The sequence below is a fragment of the Sturnus vulgaris genome, chromosome 4, assembly GCF_052056855.1.
Source record: "Sturnus vulgaris isolate bStuVul1 chromosome 4, bStuVul1.hap1, whole genome shotgun sequence".
NCBI classification, from domain to species: domain Eukaryota; kingdom Metazoa; phylum Chordata; class Aves; order Passeriformes; family Sturnidae; genus Sturnus; species Sturnus vulgaris.
Genome location: NC_142246.1, coordinates 47,137,368 through 47,154,030, shown reverse-complemented (window position 1 = coordinate 47,154,030; position 16,663 = coordinate 47,137,368). Strand labels below are relative to the sequence as shown.

General features: G+C 45.8%; 1 protein-coding gene across 3 annotated transcripts in view; it reads right to left on the bottom strand.

The window, feature by feature from the left end:
* Positions 1-14,486, bottom strand: part of ELOVL6 (ELOVL fatty acid elongase 6) — a 72,274-nt gene extending 57,788 nt beyond the window's left edge. Inside the window, exons 1-2 of one of the 3 annotated variants that reach the window (XM_088163825.1) lie at positions 14,388-14,486; positions 13,987-14,048 (exon numbers count right to left, since the gene is read on the bottom strand). In XM_088163825.1, the coding sequence (XP_088019951.1) occupies positions 13,987-14,048; positions 14,388-14,471 (146 nt within the window). In that variant the 5' untranslated portion in view covers positions 14,472-14,486. Of the gene's footprint in view, positions 1-13,986; positions 14,146-14,205; positions 14,267-14,387 lie in introns of those variants that run through there. The other 2 variants (XM_088163827.1, XM_014878303.2) reach the window with 2 other exon arrangements.
* Positions 14,487-16,663: the final 2,177 nt, after the last annotated feature.

The following is a 16,663-nucleotide window of genomic DNA, read 5'->3' as shown; positions in this document are numbered from 1 at the left end:
AGTGGGCAGCACGCTGGTCTGTGAGACTGCAGGGCTGCTGCAGCACAGATGCAGATGAAGCCCTTCCAAGAGCAACCTACAACCAGGGCGGGTGGTAAGGTGGGCCTCTGATCACCCATACTTCTCCTAGAAAAGCAGGACAGTGGGGATCCAGAAGCTCTGCACAGGTTCTTATCCATGCCCGTGTATGGCTCCGACTTAGAAAGTGGTTTCAGACACAGGCTACCTGTGTTAGTCTTCTGCAGGTAAAAACATGAAGCTGCCTGCAAGCAATCCACTGAAATGTTGGACTTGATCACTCTTGTGAGTCCATTCCAGCTCACAATATTCTGTGATTCTGAATTTAAATTCATTGTCCAAAACAGTCTGGGGGAGCAGGGCTTGAAGAGACAGCAAGACCGAATGCAGAAGGTGGTGTGAAATGCCAGGCAGTGATGCTGGAGATAGCCCGGCTCAAGAGCAGCGTCCCTGCCCTCCTTCCCACACCAGGGGTCTTCATACCGCTGCTGTTATTCACTTGTGGGTGAATGATATTAACGTTTGTATCCAAATGTAAATACCTCCCACTGACACAGGAGCCAAACACAAACACGCTGATTATACAGTGTCTGGGACACAGCCCTAGTAACAGAGATAAAAATCAACACATCCAGGGAACAAGAAAGAAAAGGCAGTGCAAGAGTGAGTCAGCAAATGTAAGCAATATGTTAGTCAGGCAAGCGTTTCTGAATGCACCGCGAGGCTGCTCACGCTGCAGACAAAGTCACAGCCCGGATAACCTGGAAGACCATCCCGGTGTGAGGGCCCCCACCCTTTTGCAGGGGGACCTCTAAATTTTCATACTGGTTTTGGGAAGGTTTTAATGTAGATTTTTTTCCATTGCCCCACCGTCGCCCCATCCTTAAGCCTGAGAAAGGAAAAAATCTATGCAATGTTTAGAAAGACTGAGATGTGAGCATAGAAATCTGGTAAAGCAGAGACTGTCTGTGCTGCTGTGTCAGGTGTCACAATGAAGGCTGCAGGTTTCCAAGATTAGCCTGGTCACTTTGCAGTCCATGAAATGCTCCACTGAGCCTGTTTAACCTGTGGTTTGGCTCTTCCTCCTGCCAGCCTGCTTTTTCTGCAAAAGAAGTGACTGAGTGCCTCAGAATACTGCTGTGACATGTGCCCATCAGCACTGAACCTGTGCAACAGCCATGAGGAGGGGACTGCACCGCTCCTCTCTGGGGCCACACACACCACAACCCACTGCACCGAATTCAAGGGACACAGCTGCAGAAACAGTGAGGGGGAAGACAAAGCAAGGCACAAAGCCAAGAAGTTTTACAGAAGTCACTGGATTTCACGTCACCAGCAAACTTATTTGCAATATTTGTAATCTAAATCCTGTTGTTCTGCCACTTTGAAAATGCAGTCTCTAATTAACTCACATGCTTATATACTCTGGCGCCTGAAGGATACTTGCTTTTGTAAATGATATTTATAAAGCAAGAGCTACTTAATACCTGCTTAACATATATCCATAACCTTCAGAATGTCTCCTATGAGTCAACACAGCCTGACTTGAAATGACATTTTTCTCCTTTCTGTTCTTCAAGACTTTCTGCAGTGCACAGCCACTACCCTAAAGCACAATAGAAGGCAGCCTAAGCCATTGCTCATATTAACCTGTTCAACACTGGGTAGTTTTATTCTGGAAGAGAAGCACTTGCACAGAGATGATTCTATCTAAGCCCATCTCTGGGAAACAAGCCCTTTTCAGTTTAATCTTCATGCTTTCTAGTGATCTCCCATACAGCCAGATCCTGCACTTAAATCGATCCTGCATTGGTATTTCTGCAGGAAGCCTGTAGCTTAGTCCAACTTCAGCAGTGCTCAGGTTTCTGTCTGCACCAAAGCTACAGGTAATGGTAGAGCCATCTCATTACTCATCCACAAAAATTTACATCCTCATGTCTCCAATGAATATGACTTGGATGAATCCCAGGCCTCAATTTTAATAATGAAGGTCCTTGACAGTCTCTAGTTCTCCAGACAGGTGCCTTACCCACTCTTTGCATGAAGCAGGTCAAGCAGGATAGTCTAGAGACCAGACCACAGAGCATTATCACAGCAGACCGTGGGATCCAGTTAGAGAGGGATGTTTGTCCAATTCAAAACCTAGGAGTGTTTACCCCCACTCCTGCAGCCAAAAAAAACAGCTCAGACTGCATGGGTGCAACATTTTGGGCACACGAGCACCTGCAAATGGATGCCATTGTGGGGACTACTTAGGACGCATCACCTCCATGCCGTGCTTTCTCCAGGACTGCTTTCAGGACAACTACACAGACAGCCTCCAGGCAAGGCAGCTGGAGCAGTGTGATAGTTTATTGCCTCTGCTGGTCCCTTCCACCCTGCCACAGGAGTTCACAGTCCCAGGAGGAGTCATGAAGGGCAGCTCGGTTTACCCAGCTATGGCAGTTCTTCCACGTGTGCAGCATGGGGTCAAAATTCAGCCCTGGGAAGCTACTCCAGTGCCAGCAAACCCAAGGCAACCCACCCTGATATCATCCTCTTGTGCAACCTGGCTGACAGGGAAGCTGTCCCTGTTGCCTAACAGACTGGCTGACATTCAAGAAGGAGCATGTGATTCAGCAGCCAGGAAAAATGCACAATGGTACCAAGTTTATGTCTGTTCATGCAATGGGAGACTCTCCGAAGTTTTGGGAACCAAAGTCTTGCTTTATTTTAATGTCACACAGGACTTGGGAGCTAAGAAGAGAGACCTCAGCTGAAAGTCAGTGGAAATGGTCATTTTTATCTGGGAAGACTTCCAGCTGCAATGGCTTCAGGCAGCTCTCAGAGCAGCCCTTGTTGCAGTGAGGACCCAACACTTTCAAGGCATTCTTCCTGTTCTTAGAAATGCTACATTACAGAGCTTTCTGTCATTAAAGCATCTAACCAAGAATGTGACTGTGGGATTCTGTCTTGATCTTAGCAAAGGGAAAAGGATTCTTACAATACCATAACTCTCCATGGTAGTACAGTAAACACAAGTGTCCCTCTTTCATGATGTACAGCTATTTTACAACACAAGAACTACCTGAAATGCCATTAAGTCAAGACTCATTCTTGAAAATTTAAACAAGGTAAGTCGGTTAAAGATGTCTGAAGTCAAATTTGTATCCCCTATAAACCAATGCAATACTATCTAGTTTAATGGAAAGAAATCTAACTCTCTGCCAGAAATAAATATGGATTGTAACTAAGGTCATCAGGACACAGCCTTTGAAGACAAAATGCTGGACCACAATCATAAAAGCATAGGCAAGATACCTGTGGCCTGTCAAAAATCTCCCTCAATCCTATACGTCACTTTATTGGAAGCCATCAAAACTGCTCACAGTACTTGCAGCAGTTCATTGAGATACAGCAAAGGACCACCCTCAGTATCTTACACACTTAGCATGCCTACCCCAGAGCCATCAGCATTCATTAGGGAAGATGCTCCACAGCACCCCAACAGCTGAAGTCACAAGGACTGCTAAGCCAAGAACATTTGGAAAGCCTGAGGTCAAAATCTGCATTCCCAGCTTTAATGCTGATACATGATAGATGCTAACAGATCCCTCGACCAATTTTCTTCTCCATAAAGGGCATGCCACTACAGAAAGCAGAGGAAGGAGCTCTGCTTGCTCACCCTACAATAAAAACCCTGTGGTAGCTTTTCCAGTTACAAGTTCTCTCTAATCTCCGGATTGTCCATATAATCAGCCTGGTGTATTTTTTTCTAAATGTAGGTACAACTTCTTTTCATTTTCTCCTAACATCTTTTCCAATTATTCCATTTACAGTAATGACCATTTCAAAATATGTGAATTGTCATAATTGTTTTACATACCAGATGCTACATTACATTTAGCCAACACACATAAGTTTAGGAACTAAATCTTTTATGCTGAAGCCAATCACAGTTTTTCTATGGACTTTATTTAGTATTTTTCCATTTAGGGACGGGGAAGTGGCTTTTAAAAGAGAGGGCTCTTTTATACCAGTATACAATGGGGCTGTGGAAAGGTACAAGGAAGCATTCTTCTTTGGTTATTACTGCCTTATTCCAGAAACCAAGGTCCAAGTGATTTTATCAGAAGATGGCAATGGGACTACCCTGATGCACTGCTTTTTCTGTTCAGCCAGAGACAGGTCAAGGCCAGGCCTGTGCTGCCCAGCTCCACCAGCCCAACACCAAAATACATGCCAGCTGTTTCCCACCGTGCAGTGAGTTCTACAGAAACATCCAGGGCTTCCCCAGCCACCTGTGCTGCTGACTTGACTGCTCCTAAAGGGGAAAAAGATTTACAGAAAATGAAAGAGGAATAGGAAAGGGTGATAGGAAGTAAAAACCAAATAGGTATCTGAAAAAAGAAGAAAATACAGTATGGGGGAGAAGAAGGAAGAAGGATCAGGAGAAATAACTATGGTCTAGTTTGCTCCCTGAATCTCTACATTTGGTAGGAGAGCAAGTGGTTTTACAATAAAACTTACTTCTCTCATCTGCCCACTTCCTGATGACTCAGACACCTTACATAGCAGGCATCTGTGGTGACAAATGCCATCACTAGCGTCTGCATGGTGTTCCTAGGACCTGAGTGAACAATAATATAAACTGTCTGTCTGTAATCACCAAATACCAGAATTTCGGACAGTAAACAACACATCCCGAGCAAACATCCCCAGCAGGATCAAAAGACATCATATGTGGAAGGATCTGGGAGACACAACCACTGTGACTACCATCTTTATGCAGGGTCACCATTACACAAGGACCACCTCTCATGAATATCGGGGGACTGGTTTTCAGAATCTTTCTTTCATCAAAACCTTCTCCTTTATTTCCTAACAAATGTGATCCCAGGTACCAGCCTTGAGACAATCAGGCTCCAAGTGTTACAATAGGATGAACACCAGCTATTCCTATCTTTCAAATAAAATTTTGGGATTTGTCCATGATCTAAGCACCGTTATAGGAGAGGAACTCTTGGAAAATGCTGGGAAGCTTATGTGAATTTCTTAAAAATGAAAAATATGCATTTTAGTCATGACATTAGAAGTTAGTGAACTAGGACACTGAGGATTCCTTTCAGTGCTATAGCATTACTTTTCTTCATGGTCTTTGGCTGTTTGGAATCATTCTCTCTCCAACAGAACAGAAGCAAAACTTCCCACTGGGTCACAGATATGGTGGCAAGATAGCTACATAGATCTGGCTCTCATAGTCCAAGCAATAATTTACCTAAAAATTTTAAAAATAGTGAGTTTTGTCTGCTTGGGGGTACTAGTCTTAAACTAAACCCCAAGTTAGGGGCAAGACAAGAATTTTTCATTGCCATCCATGGGCAGTGCTTTGCCCAGAAGAAAACTTGCCTAGCATGAGACTCCCAAGCAAGATTTAAAAATAAAGTATCTAACTCCACAATATTTACAGAGTTCTGAAACAGCAAATAATGGCGTAACAAAATAATCTGATACTGCCACCACAAGAGGCAATGTCACTTCCAAACAGTTGTTGTACGACCAAAAATAGTATTTTCTTTATCAGGCATGTGATCAAAAAACCACACAAGAGCAGTCAGGTCAGATCAAAGGTTGAATTAGGCAGTACCTTGTTTCAGACAGTGCCAACAGCAATATTTTAAGAAAAACTGTAACAGGGAAATGCCCTCACAAAATAATATAAAGACAACATTATGCATCCTAAAATACTTCTACCTGCTAAACAACCTGTTTCATCATGAGTCTGAAATGAATGCTGCACACTCTCATCAGCAGTTCCACTTAGCACATCCCCACAGCTTCTGCTTTTACCTAGGAAAGGCAGTGAAATCAGCCACGGATTTGGCTGGGTTTGGGCCGGACACCAATGAGCATGGAAGATGCCATGCACACATGGAACAAGATGGATCCTTGTACACAGCTGGAACCAGAGCTGAGGGTCCAGGGCAGCTGATAGCCCCAGAGTTACTATGCCAGCAGAGCAAAAGTCTTTGTGAAAGTCAAGGTAGACAAGAGCATCTAGACATCCATGTGGTGGACAAAACAGCCTGGAGTTTTCTGCTTGGCTGTCAAGCCAAGGCAGGTGAGAAAACAAGAAGGAATTGAAATGTAAGGTGTCTAGATAATTTCCTGCTAATAACTAACATTTCTTCTGCTTGTGACCTGCAAAGACATGGAAAAGGAGTTAGACAACCAGCTCCTCCAGGAATAACAAAAATGAAGAAAAGCCATGGCTTTCAGCTGCCTGGAGATTATGTATGTTGGCAATAACAAAATTCCCATTAATATTTACAGAGGACCTGCACTCAGAAGAAGCGCATCAGCCGACCTAGAGGGTAAATTCCAAATTAAAGCGAAAAAGAAAACTATAAAAGGAAAAAGACAGATTTTGTAAACATTTGTTAATAAACCCACTATATGAATGGCAAAGTGCAACAACTTTGGCATCCTACTTTTGTTTATACTTAGGGGATTTTACGCTATCTTAAATAGCTCTTAATGGCTCTAAATAAATTTTAAAAAAAACCAAACAAAACTGAGACCCAGGAAATTTTATTGGTCAAAAGATAAGACTCCTCTTTTTTCAAAAATTAATTTGGCCCATTGTTTCTTCCCCTTAAAACATTAATTGGCACTCCCTGGGATTGCTCTTTCCAGGTGTATTTATACTACTGACGGCTCAAGACATACAGAGCAGACATTTGGCCTTAATAACTCTTGACTGACCTTAAGTTTTATGTCCAGGGGTAACTGAGGCCATCAGATATCCAAATCAACACATTCAATCTGACGAGCTCACAACCTGGATGATGTCCAATTCATTTTTCACTCAGTTTGCAGACTTCACATACTGAAATTGCCAACAAATTTAAAAAAAATTATTTAAAAGTTATCATCAGATGTTGAATAGCCTGAGGTCTTACTGGACTATTTGAAGGACAGTTCCTTTCATAAATTTGCAATTAGGAATGGTCTGGACTTTTGCAGTTTAATCCCATGATACCAACACTAAACTATCTTACCTCTAATATTACAACAGCTCTTCTCGGTCCTTGGTTACTCCAATCAAGGCGACAAACTGCCCCACATCCTTGGCAAGAATACAGTATTCTTTGCTGCTAGTGTAAGTGTAAAGCTGCATAGTAATAGTGTAAGACCAGCTTTCTGTGCTGTTTTATTGTAGTCATACACAGGTCTTAACACCTCAGAATCACCTTTGTGACATGGCAGAAAACCAACTTTGAATATCCCCAGAAAGGAATGGTTCCGTATTTTACAGCAGAGGAACTGAGGCACAAAGAGACATTTTCAGAGATGACACAGGTCCTTGATTTCCATTGAAATGATGGGACTCAGGCACCAACTCCTAAAAAGAGGCTATGGCTACCTTCAGTTTGAAGTCAGGTATTATTCAAAGTCAAAGGTATTATTCCCCTCCATGCCATGCACTGCATAAACCACTGCCTGTGCTCCCCAAGGTCCCAGCTCCCCTGGCATGAAGTAAACCGCTGATTTGCATGTCCTCCTCTTTCCCACTCTGAATACCAGCTCTTCCCACAGGAGGTGAAGGACTGCTCAGCAGATGCAAGCTCTGCCCATCATTCATGCCACGTCTGCTCTCTGGGACTTTGGTCCCTTCTCTAGGCAAACCAAAGTCATGTTGCTTTTGGAGTCCTTCCACCTTGCCCCTAGTATGTAAATAAAGTTCACAGCAAAAAAAATTAGTCTCCTCACAAAAGTCAACAAGACTTGCAATTGACAATTTGCAACAGAGCACATAGTACAAGGCACACCCTGAAGGGCAGTATCAGGTACCATTGCTACTTTGGCTCTGAAAGTAATGACACTATTCACAAACCTTGCACATGAACTGATATAATTTTCTCCTTCCATTAGCCCAGGTGCAGCCACAACCTCGCTGTTTCCTGCTCTGTTGACAGCTTGTGACATGCTAATCTGGGTGTCCCTGCAGAGCTCCCCATGGGGCTGCACCAGCCTTCTCCAGCAAATCCAGGAATCCCCAGCATCACAGCATCACAGGAACAGCACAGCTTGTAGTAGCAGCACTCTGAGACATTTTGGTCAGTGATGGGGCAGCACAGTAGAAGACAAAACCTACTACTCCAACCCAGGGCAAGGGTACAGAGAGCTAACAAAACTGTTGACAAGAAAAAACTTACTGGGTAGCACTACACGGGTAATGTGGTTACACAAACATCTCACATGTTGATATAGCCTAAGCCAGTGGAAAAAAAATATTTTATATTTCAGACAATGCTAATTTACAGTTAAAAATAATGTTTTAATCTCTGCTCTTTCCCATTAAAAGAAAAAGCACCTAAATTCTTAACAAAGCTTTCCAAAAAGTGTTTTGGAACATCCGCATTCCTGAATGCCATATTCACTTCTGAAAATGATGGCAAGTTCCTAAATTATTCCTTGCTCCACTCCTATAAGTTTATTAGTCCCAAAAGTACGTGGTGTTTCACAAAGTGGAAGAGAAGTCTTCACTCTCAAGAGGTTTAAAAATCTCAGAAGCAACATGATGACAGATGTGTTCATACTCCAGGGAAAGAGTAAACAAAAGGCCAATGCCTATGTTTCAGTGGTAGGCTGAATCAAGAAGACACTGATGTATTTATCTTCAGGATGACATTTTGGTGTCCACCATATTTTTAATTTCTTTTCCCCAAACCCACACAGACAGAAAATACCTGAAGTCCGAAAGGACATCTGCTGTTATTGCTCATAGACTCCATAATTTTATTTTCAATCAGCCAAAACTCTGTGATACTCTAAAACATCAGTCTTTGGCTCAGAAATGCCTGCAGGATGAAAGAAAGGCAAAGAAGTGGGATCCCCCAATCTCTGCCATGCACTTGTGGCCCTGTCAGCTTTGTGGCCAGTTTGCACAAGAGAGCAGGAAAAATCCCCTCTGGAGAATGACATGTGGAGGAGGTAGACTAAATTTTTGAGCTAACTGAATTCAGCTCAAGTAAAACAGTCTTTCTATTGGAAAGAACCAATTCACAAATTCCCTTTGAGTCCCTGCTGCAGCACAGAGGAAAGTACAGGGTGACAGAGCTTGGGGGGGGGAGTAATTTACATAAGTTTTTGGCTGCTATGCACATATGCGTGGAGAGATACACTCACAGCACTGTCTCACTCTTGATTTCTGCATGAGGTAAGAGCAGCTTAAGTGGATGAGGAGAGCTTGCTCTGCATTTAGGAAACAAACCTGTCTAGGACGATGGTGCTTGTGTGAATTATTAAAGGGCAAGTGTATTTACAAATCCAAATTAGCTGACCCTCTGCTCTTCCACATTTATCTCTAGTTTTGACTTGAAAGAAAATCACACCAAAGGATAAATTTCTTCTAGCACTGGCTCCATTTTCTGCCTCTGCCACATAAAAGTTTTGGTAACAAAAGGTTAAAAATAACTTTCTGCACAGATGTTTTCTTTCAAATACATAAACATTTATCCTTATCTAAGGTCCACTAATTTGATTTCAGAGTCGAGGTTGAGTTCTCAGATGCCCTTAAAACCAAAAAAATTCCCAGTAATCCTTATGAAGTCCTTCTCTCTTTACTGAATCATTACTTCAGTTATTGATAACAAAACCAGCCACTTTCTGCAGCAGAGCCCAACAGCATCTTTAGGGAATAACCAGTTTCACGCTGCTCGTCCTCTTCCTAGTACTACCTGCGATCACGCTGCCGGCTGCCAAGGGTTAAACCCTGGCTTTTTAGGATGCAAAACAGGAGGGGAATGCGAGAGAGAGGACTGAGGAGAGCCTGCCCAGGGGAGCAGCTGGCAGGAGGACATCACGCTGGGGCAGGGATGTCCGGAGTGCTGCAGCAGCCGGCGGAGCAGCAGAGGAAAAGTTTCTGTGATTTTAGGCAAGCCCTGTTCTGACGTCAGCTCTCCCAGATAATCTCGGCGCAGTCAGCACAGGCCTCCTGCCTCCCCATTGGCGAGCCCCTCGTCAGCAGACATCTGAAGATAATTATTATTGGCCAGACAATTATAACAGGAACGACTGTCACTTCGTGGTGATGCCAGAACCTGGTGCTCTGCAGCATGATGGAGAAGGACTCCAGCAGTCACCACTCTATACAGGCATTTGTCACTTTGCCTTTCCTGAGCACTGGCCAGTTTTTGCTGCCTCACTGGCTGCAGCTGGGAATCGGGATCTCAATGCTACAACACTTTTTGCTACATGTCTGACAGAACCATGAATTTTCTCCAAAAATATTAATATACTTATCCATAAGAAATAAAGGACTAGAGCTGCATTCTCTCATGCAGCAGTTTAAAGAAAAAGAAAAAATCCTCTGCAGACTGTTTATTTCATACCACTTCCCTCTTTGAAGAAGTTTGGGAGGAAGTGCTGGGAGAGTTTGATTTGAGATATCGTTTAAAGCAATTATTTTAATAAATATTTGACTTACTCCTGAACATATTGAAATCACATCTCTCATGGTTTGAGCACAACATGACAGTATCTTAAAGTGATACTGTATTTTATATTCAAAGCTACTCGATGGCACTACACTTAAACATGTATCAACAACAACCTTCCCACAACATCAAGCCTCCTGAAATCCTGCCATTGTTAGTTTAGGGAAGGCAACTAATTGGCAGCTCTTACCATCAGAGACCAGCAGGCTGCAGGTCCATCTTTTCAGCCTCCAACCTCGCTCTGCCACTCCTGCCTCCCTGCATGAGAATCAGGCAGTCCGGGGGTTATACCATAAAGGCATGAATAAATATAAAGCCAGGCATTCAGGGAGGCATGAAAACCATCAGCTTGTATCAGGCAACAGACTATTCATTTCTCGTTCAAAACAGCATCCTCTTTACAGCACTGCTAATCCAGGCCTAAGCTTTAAAGAAGTCTCAGTGCCATGAATGTTGCAGGATGGGGTCCTCCATACAGTGAAGCAGGAACAATCCTGAACGAAACAAGAAGGACCTCATTCAGTGCCATTAGACCAATATGCCCTCAGACGGGATTTTTAGGGGCAAATGGCAGTAAGGAAAAGCGCTAGGATGGGGAAGAAAAGACTGGGTGCCAGCTACTGGTGAGGAGAGAGCATGCACTTGCCCCAGGAAGTGACGGAGCTTGGAGCAGGCTCAAAGGACCAAGGCAAAGAGGGACAAGCCTTGGCTGAACAGAACCAGACCTTGCATGATCCTTCCCAACCAACCATACCAGTACCTAGGGGTACATGCTACTGCCCCTAGGCTTTGTGTTCAAGCTTTTCCAGCTTTAGGCTTACATGGTTTTAATTAAAAGGGCTTGATGGTGCTTTAACCAGATCAGAACTCAGAGGATATGTAAAAGGATGCACATCCATCCTCAAAATAGGCCATATCTTCATATGCAACCTAGACAGACATCTCAAAATCCAAGAGTCAGGGTCAACTCCTTAGAGCCCATTCATGCCCCATAACACCCTATAGCCTTTTCTGTGTGTGTGTATGTTGTAAGATAACAAAACATAGTTCTGAGATGAGGTAAAATAGCAAATGCCACACCTAGAGAATTTGTTTACATTAGACATTGTAATAGTATTGCAGCCTAATTTGAATAACAATTACAGTATAAAATCCTGACAGTCTTCCCTTAAGCAAGTCCCCCTACTCTGTCTTCCTGCTCAAAGAGCAAAGGAATGTGTTTATCCCTACATATTACTACCTGACCACCTCATCTTGGATGGCTCTTATGTTAAGGACACGTACATTAAGGCTAGACCTACAAAGTGCAGGAGCCATGTACTGCCATTGATGTCTGCATACACAAACCTATTGAGTCATCCTGATAGGAAGTAAAAAAAGCTGCTACATTTTACCAGTTCAGCTCCCTGCAAAACTCAAACACTTGAACAGGACCCGTTTTATTAAGCAAGGGCATTTCTTCAAGATAAAAATGCACAATTTAACCTGAAACTGGGAAGAGTCTTCAGCTGCATTTTCAGGAAAAACCTGCCACAATAGAGACCTCAGAGGCCACAGCTCTATTTCATTTCCAAAAACATTCCCAGGACACAGGAAGATCATTCTCCTTCATTTGCACAAGAATCAAAGATACTAATTCATCAGTTCCCTCAGAGAAGGTGAAAGTAAACTGAAAAGCATGTGGACATGTATGACTGTGTCTCTTTAGCTGTACAGCAGCAGCATAACACTGACGGTCTCCTCCTCTGAACCTGGAAAGTGGGAGCCCGGTGTTATGGAATCCCAGCTGATGACCTCTGCAGCACATGAAACTGCCAGGGAGATTTTAGTAACACGTCTTAGTATTTATGTAGTATTTGACATCTTCAAGGCACTCTGCAGGCATTACCTAAGTCATTAAAGCACCTCATAAGGACATTTCAGCATTATTATCCCCCACTCCCCTGGTTTTTCTTTGCTTGGGAAACTGAGGCCTAGGAGAGGTTATGTAATGTTCCCAAGGTCACATCATGAAGCACAGGAGAGTCAAGGAGAAGATGCAGGAGTGATAGTTGCTAGGCATGTTCTTTAAAATAAACTGTATCCTGGGTTATTTGACTATTATATATACTCATGTATCACCCCATTCATCCTCTTTCACCAGCATGTCCTATTCTGATGCCAGTTTTCTTCTGGAACATGGACAGAATGGGAAGCATCCAATACTCCCAGCCCAATAATATCTATGTGGTCTCCTTTCTCCTGAAACATGAGTGACACCAGGCACCCTTCAAGAAGTGATGAGCTCACCTGCAGAACAGAGGGAGACATACATGCACTTAAATGGTCATTTTAATTATGCTGCCCTTAAAATTCCCAGACAAGTCACTAAAGGATTCTAGCAAATCCCTGGCTGAGATCCACCTAGGATCCTGCCCTCCAAATGCAGACACCAAAGCCTGGGTCCAGAGGCAGTCCTATCCTACCACTGTCAAATGAGGGTGGGGAAGGTCTTCACTCAGGAGCTCAAAAGGGCACGCAGGGAATGTGAAAGCTGGGGGCTAGCTGGGGAGAGGGACCACAGGAGCAGCAGAAAGGGCAAGACTGGGCACTAGAAGAGGATGGTCAGGGACAGTGCATCAGCAAGTCACAGGTGAGTGGGGGCAGACCGTGAACACAAAGCCCATGCAGGTGGACAAAACCAGGACAAGGACTGGGCAAGTGTCATAGAGATAGGGATCTCGGCCCCAAGGACAGCTCAGAGGGCCCCGCGAAGGGGGTAAAGGCAGCTGGGGTGCTCTCTCCATCCTCGTCTCCCTGCTACCGGCCAAGGCCCAGGGATGCCTCCGGGGCAGTGCCTGGCAGAGAGCAGCCTCCCGGCACAGCCACTCCCCTTCGGCGGGCCAGGCTGTAAGCTTGCGTGTGTCCCTTTGCGGGGTCGTCAGGCTCTGGTTCGCCGCGATCCGGGAAGCCCCGACGGGTCCATGCGCAGACCCGATCCCGCCGCGGCTCCCCGGCCGGACGCACACGCCGGGAAAGTTAATAACCGCGTGGCTGCAAATGAAGTTTAATACGAGCTGGGGGAGGGGAAGGCAAAGGGGCTCCGCGGGGAGCGCGGGCAAACGCGCAAGTTGTTTGAACGAGGCTGCGGGGCGGGGAGCGCTAGGGTCGGGCAGAGATGGAGGCAAGGGAGGCCGAGGGCACAGCCGGGGCACGTGTGCGGCTTTGCGCCGCCGGGCCAGCCGGAGGGCCGGGGCGCGGCAGGAGGGGGCGGCGGTGGGGCTCAGGCCCCGCAGCGCAACGCGCCGCGCCGGCGCCGGGATGCCCCGGCCTTGTGTAACCCGCCAGGGTAGACCCCGCCCGGGCGCGCAGGTAGCGCCAGCGGCAGCGCCCGTGTTCCCGTACAGAGCCGAGCCGCACCGCGCCGGCCGGGCGCAACCCGCGCACCCGGATGGGCTGAGCGCCTCCCCGAGCCGGGCGGGTGGCGGGGCCCGGGGGCGGCACTCACCAGTTTTCCTGCATCCACTGGATGGCCGCATGCTCGTTGAACTGCTTCTCGAATTCGTATTCCTGCAAAGTCAACACTGACATGTTCATTGGCCCGGTGGCTGCGGAGCCGCTCCCCGCGCCGAGATGCTGCCTGCCGCCGCCTCGGGAGCCGGGCCCCTGCGCGCCCGCCGCCGGAGAGCCCCCGCCTCTGGCCTGGCCCGCCCCGCCTCAGCGGTACCCCAGGTTTAACATAGCTCCGCTCCCCTCCGCGCCTCTCCTCCCGGGCCCGCCGGTCTCCTCCTCTTCTGCGGCCGCCGCGCAGCGCCCGGGGGCGGTGCGGTCTTAGTGCCCGCCCGTCGCCGCCGCCACCGCCGCCGCCCCGGACGCCCGCCCCTCGCCGCCCCTCTCACACACACACACACGCCCCAGGCTGTCAAAAATAGCTGCAAAAATAGGAAGCCCCCTTCTCTGTGCTGAATCCATGCCGCAGCGCCCTGCGTGCATTCGCCGGTCAGCCGGGAACTAAAGAAGCACAAGCTCTGATTTAGCCAGAAAGGCAGACGGATATACTCCCCAGAAGAAGCCTAACACCTCCCCCACCCTCCCGACACGTCCTCTTTTGCATTTAGATCCCAGCGCACCTTCTGCGGGTGCCTTCATCCCGCGGGAATGGGCTCCCTGCCCCTCTGCCCAGCTGGGTCCAGCTTCCTGCGGGGACAGGGGCTGCAGCTGGGTGTCCCCATGCAGACACGCTTTTGGATGTGTGCATGGAGCTATTGGAGCATGGGGCAGACCCTAAGTCTAACTATCACCTGCTGAGCTCGCAGTTGGGTCACACGGTGTTTATGTAGCCTTAATTTTCCTTCCCATCTCATCTGCCACTTGCTGATGTTTCCAGCTGAGCTCTTCCGACTCCAGCAGCATCCTGGATGTGCATTGCAGTACGAGCCGAGCTAAATAGTGGTCCCAGCCCCCACTGAACTTGCAGTCTTAAGGCAGGAGGAAAACAGTGTCGTGGAAGCCAGCCTAAGCAAGCAGGCCCATCAAGGTCAGCATGCTCTTGACTCTCCTGGACTTCCGGTCTCATTGACATGGAAGTCTTTAGTATCATTAAACACAAGCACTGAGAAAATGAAAAAAGGAGAGAGTATTGAGACACCAACAGCTAACCAGTCTGATGATCCTGCTTGCATTTGGATTACCATGTTCTTCAGAGTCATGTTTTCCAGCACATTAGCCCGAAGGTCTGAACACCTGCTCCCTTACACTGGCAGCTTCCTGAAGTTGATGTCAGAGCTGGTGGGGTGCACAGGATGAAGCTGAAGGTTATGAAATGTTATGACAAGGGCTTCTTTAGGGTTAGGGTGGCCATGGGACTACAGGTGAGGTTGACTATTGCCTCTGCATGGTTTCTGTCTACCTGGAAGCTCAGCTGCCAACCAGACTTGCAAAGCATCCATGGGGCATTCAGCCTTCATTGCAGAGTGCAAGACATCAGGTAGAGGTAAAGTCACAGCAACACTTGAAAATTTACTGTAACAGTTTCGGGAAATATGTTTACAGCCTGGAAATACTAAACCCTACTGAGATTCATGTGAGTCTTGAAAACTCACTGGGGACTTTTCCAAGTTTTCTGTAGCTGTCAGGACTGCTGCATAGGTTAAACAATCTGCAGTGAATCTTACTTCCTTTCCTGTCCTGCTCTACATGAAAATTTCCCCTAGCATGTTCCTATCTACAAGTTATTGTCTACTATCTACAAGTTAATCCTGAAGCTTAGGACTTCCAAAACCTGTGTGAACAATGGAAGAACATATAAAACCTTCTTGGCCTTGAGGAGTTTGTAAGACCTGCTTCTAGTTCACTGACCCCAGTCAAGAATAGTAAACAAAAACATATAGTCTATTTTAAAGGAAAATAACTTTTATGCAACCATTTTTGAAGTAATATAATTAGTTCTCACGTAAAAGCACAAACTTGAAGTGAAAGTAGGAAATGCTTCTCAGGAGAAAGGATGTGGGGAGAATGAAGAGGTGTCAAGAAACGGAATAAAACGTTAGTCCCCATGTACTTGTTCATGTTCATACCTCTATATTGTTGTGTTTTTTATGGGGTGCCCATCTCGTTCAGTAAGTGGATAGTTATTGAGCATTACTTTTTATTGCCTTTATTAAGCATGTCTCCTAAAGCTGTGTAGAAAGCGTAGCAGGTAAGTGATACATTTTCTACCAGATACATGTTTATGCCACTTACCCAAGACCCTTTGGTTGAATAATGCAAGCAGCTTCATTCAGGATTTACAGATAACTCTCTAATCAGGTTGGGCACCTTACCATTATAATTTCTGCTACTAAGCAAATACTTTTCCCTCTGTGTCATAGAGTTAATTTATTGCAAAAACCATTAGGCTTCTATTGCTGTAAGAAGTGATTTTGAATAGTTTGTCTTGCTGACGTATAGCTAGGTCTCAACTAAACTCTTAGCAGCTGCTGGGAAATGAGATACTATACTGCTGGCAAGTCAACATGAGGTATAGTAACTGGCAATGAGAGTTGACATTGTGATTTAAATGTAACATTGATTACTAAATCACACAAAGACTTGAAGGAGGCCTATGTGCCCAAGAGCTTGTTTCCAGCTGTATCAATTAATGCATCAAAGGATTTAATCTCTCTGTCTGTGATTTTGCTATACTT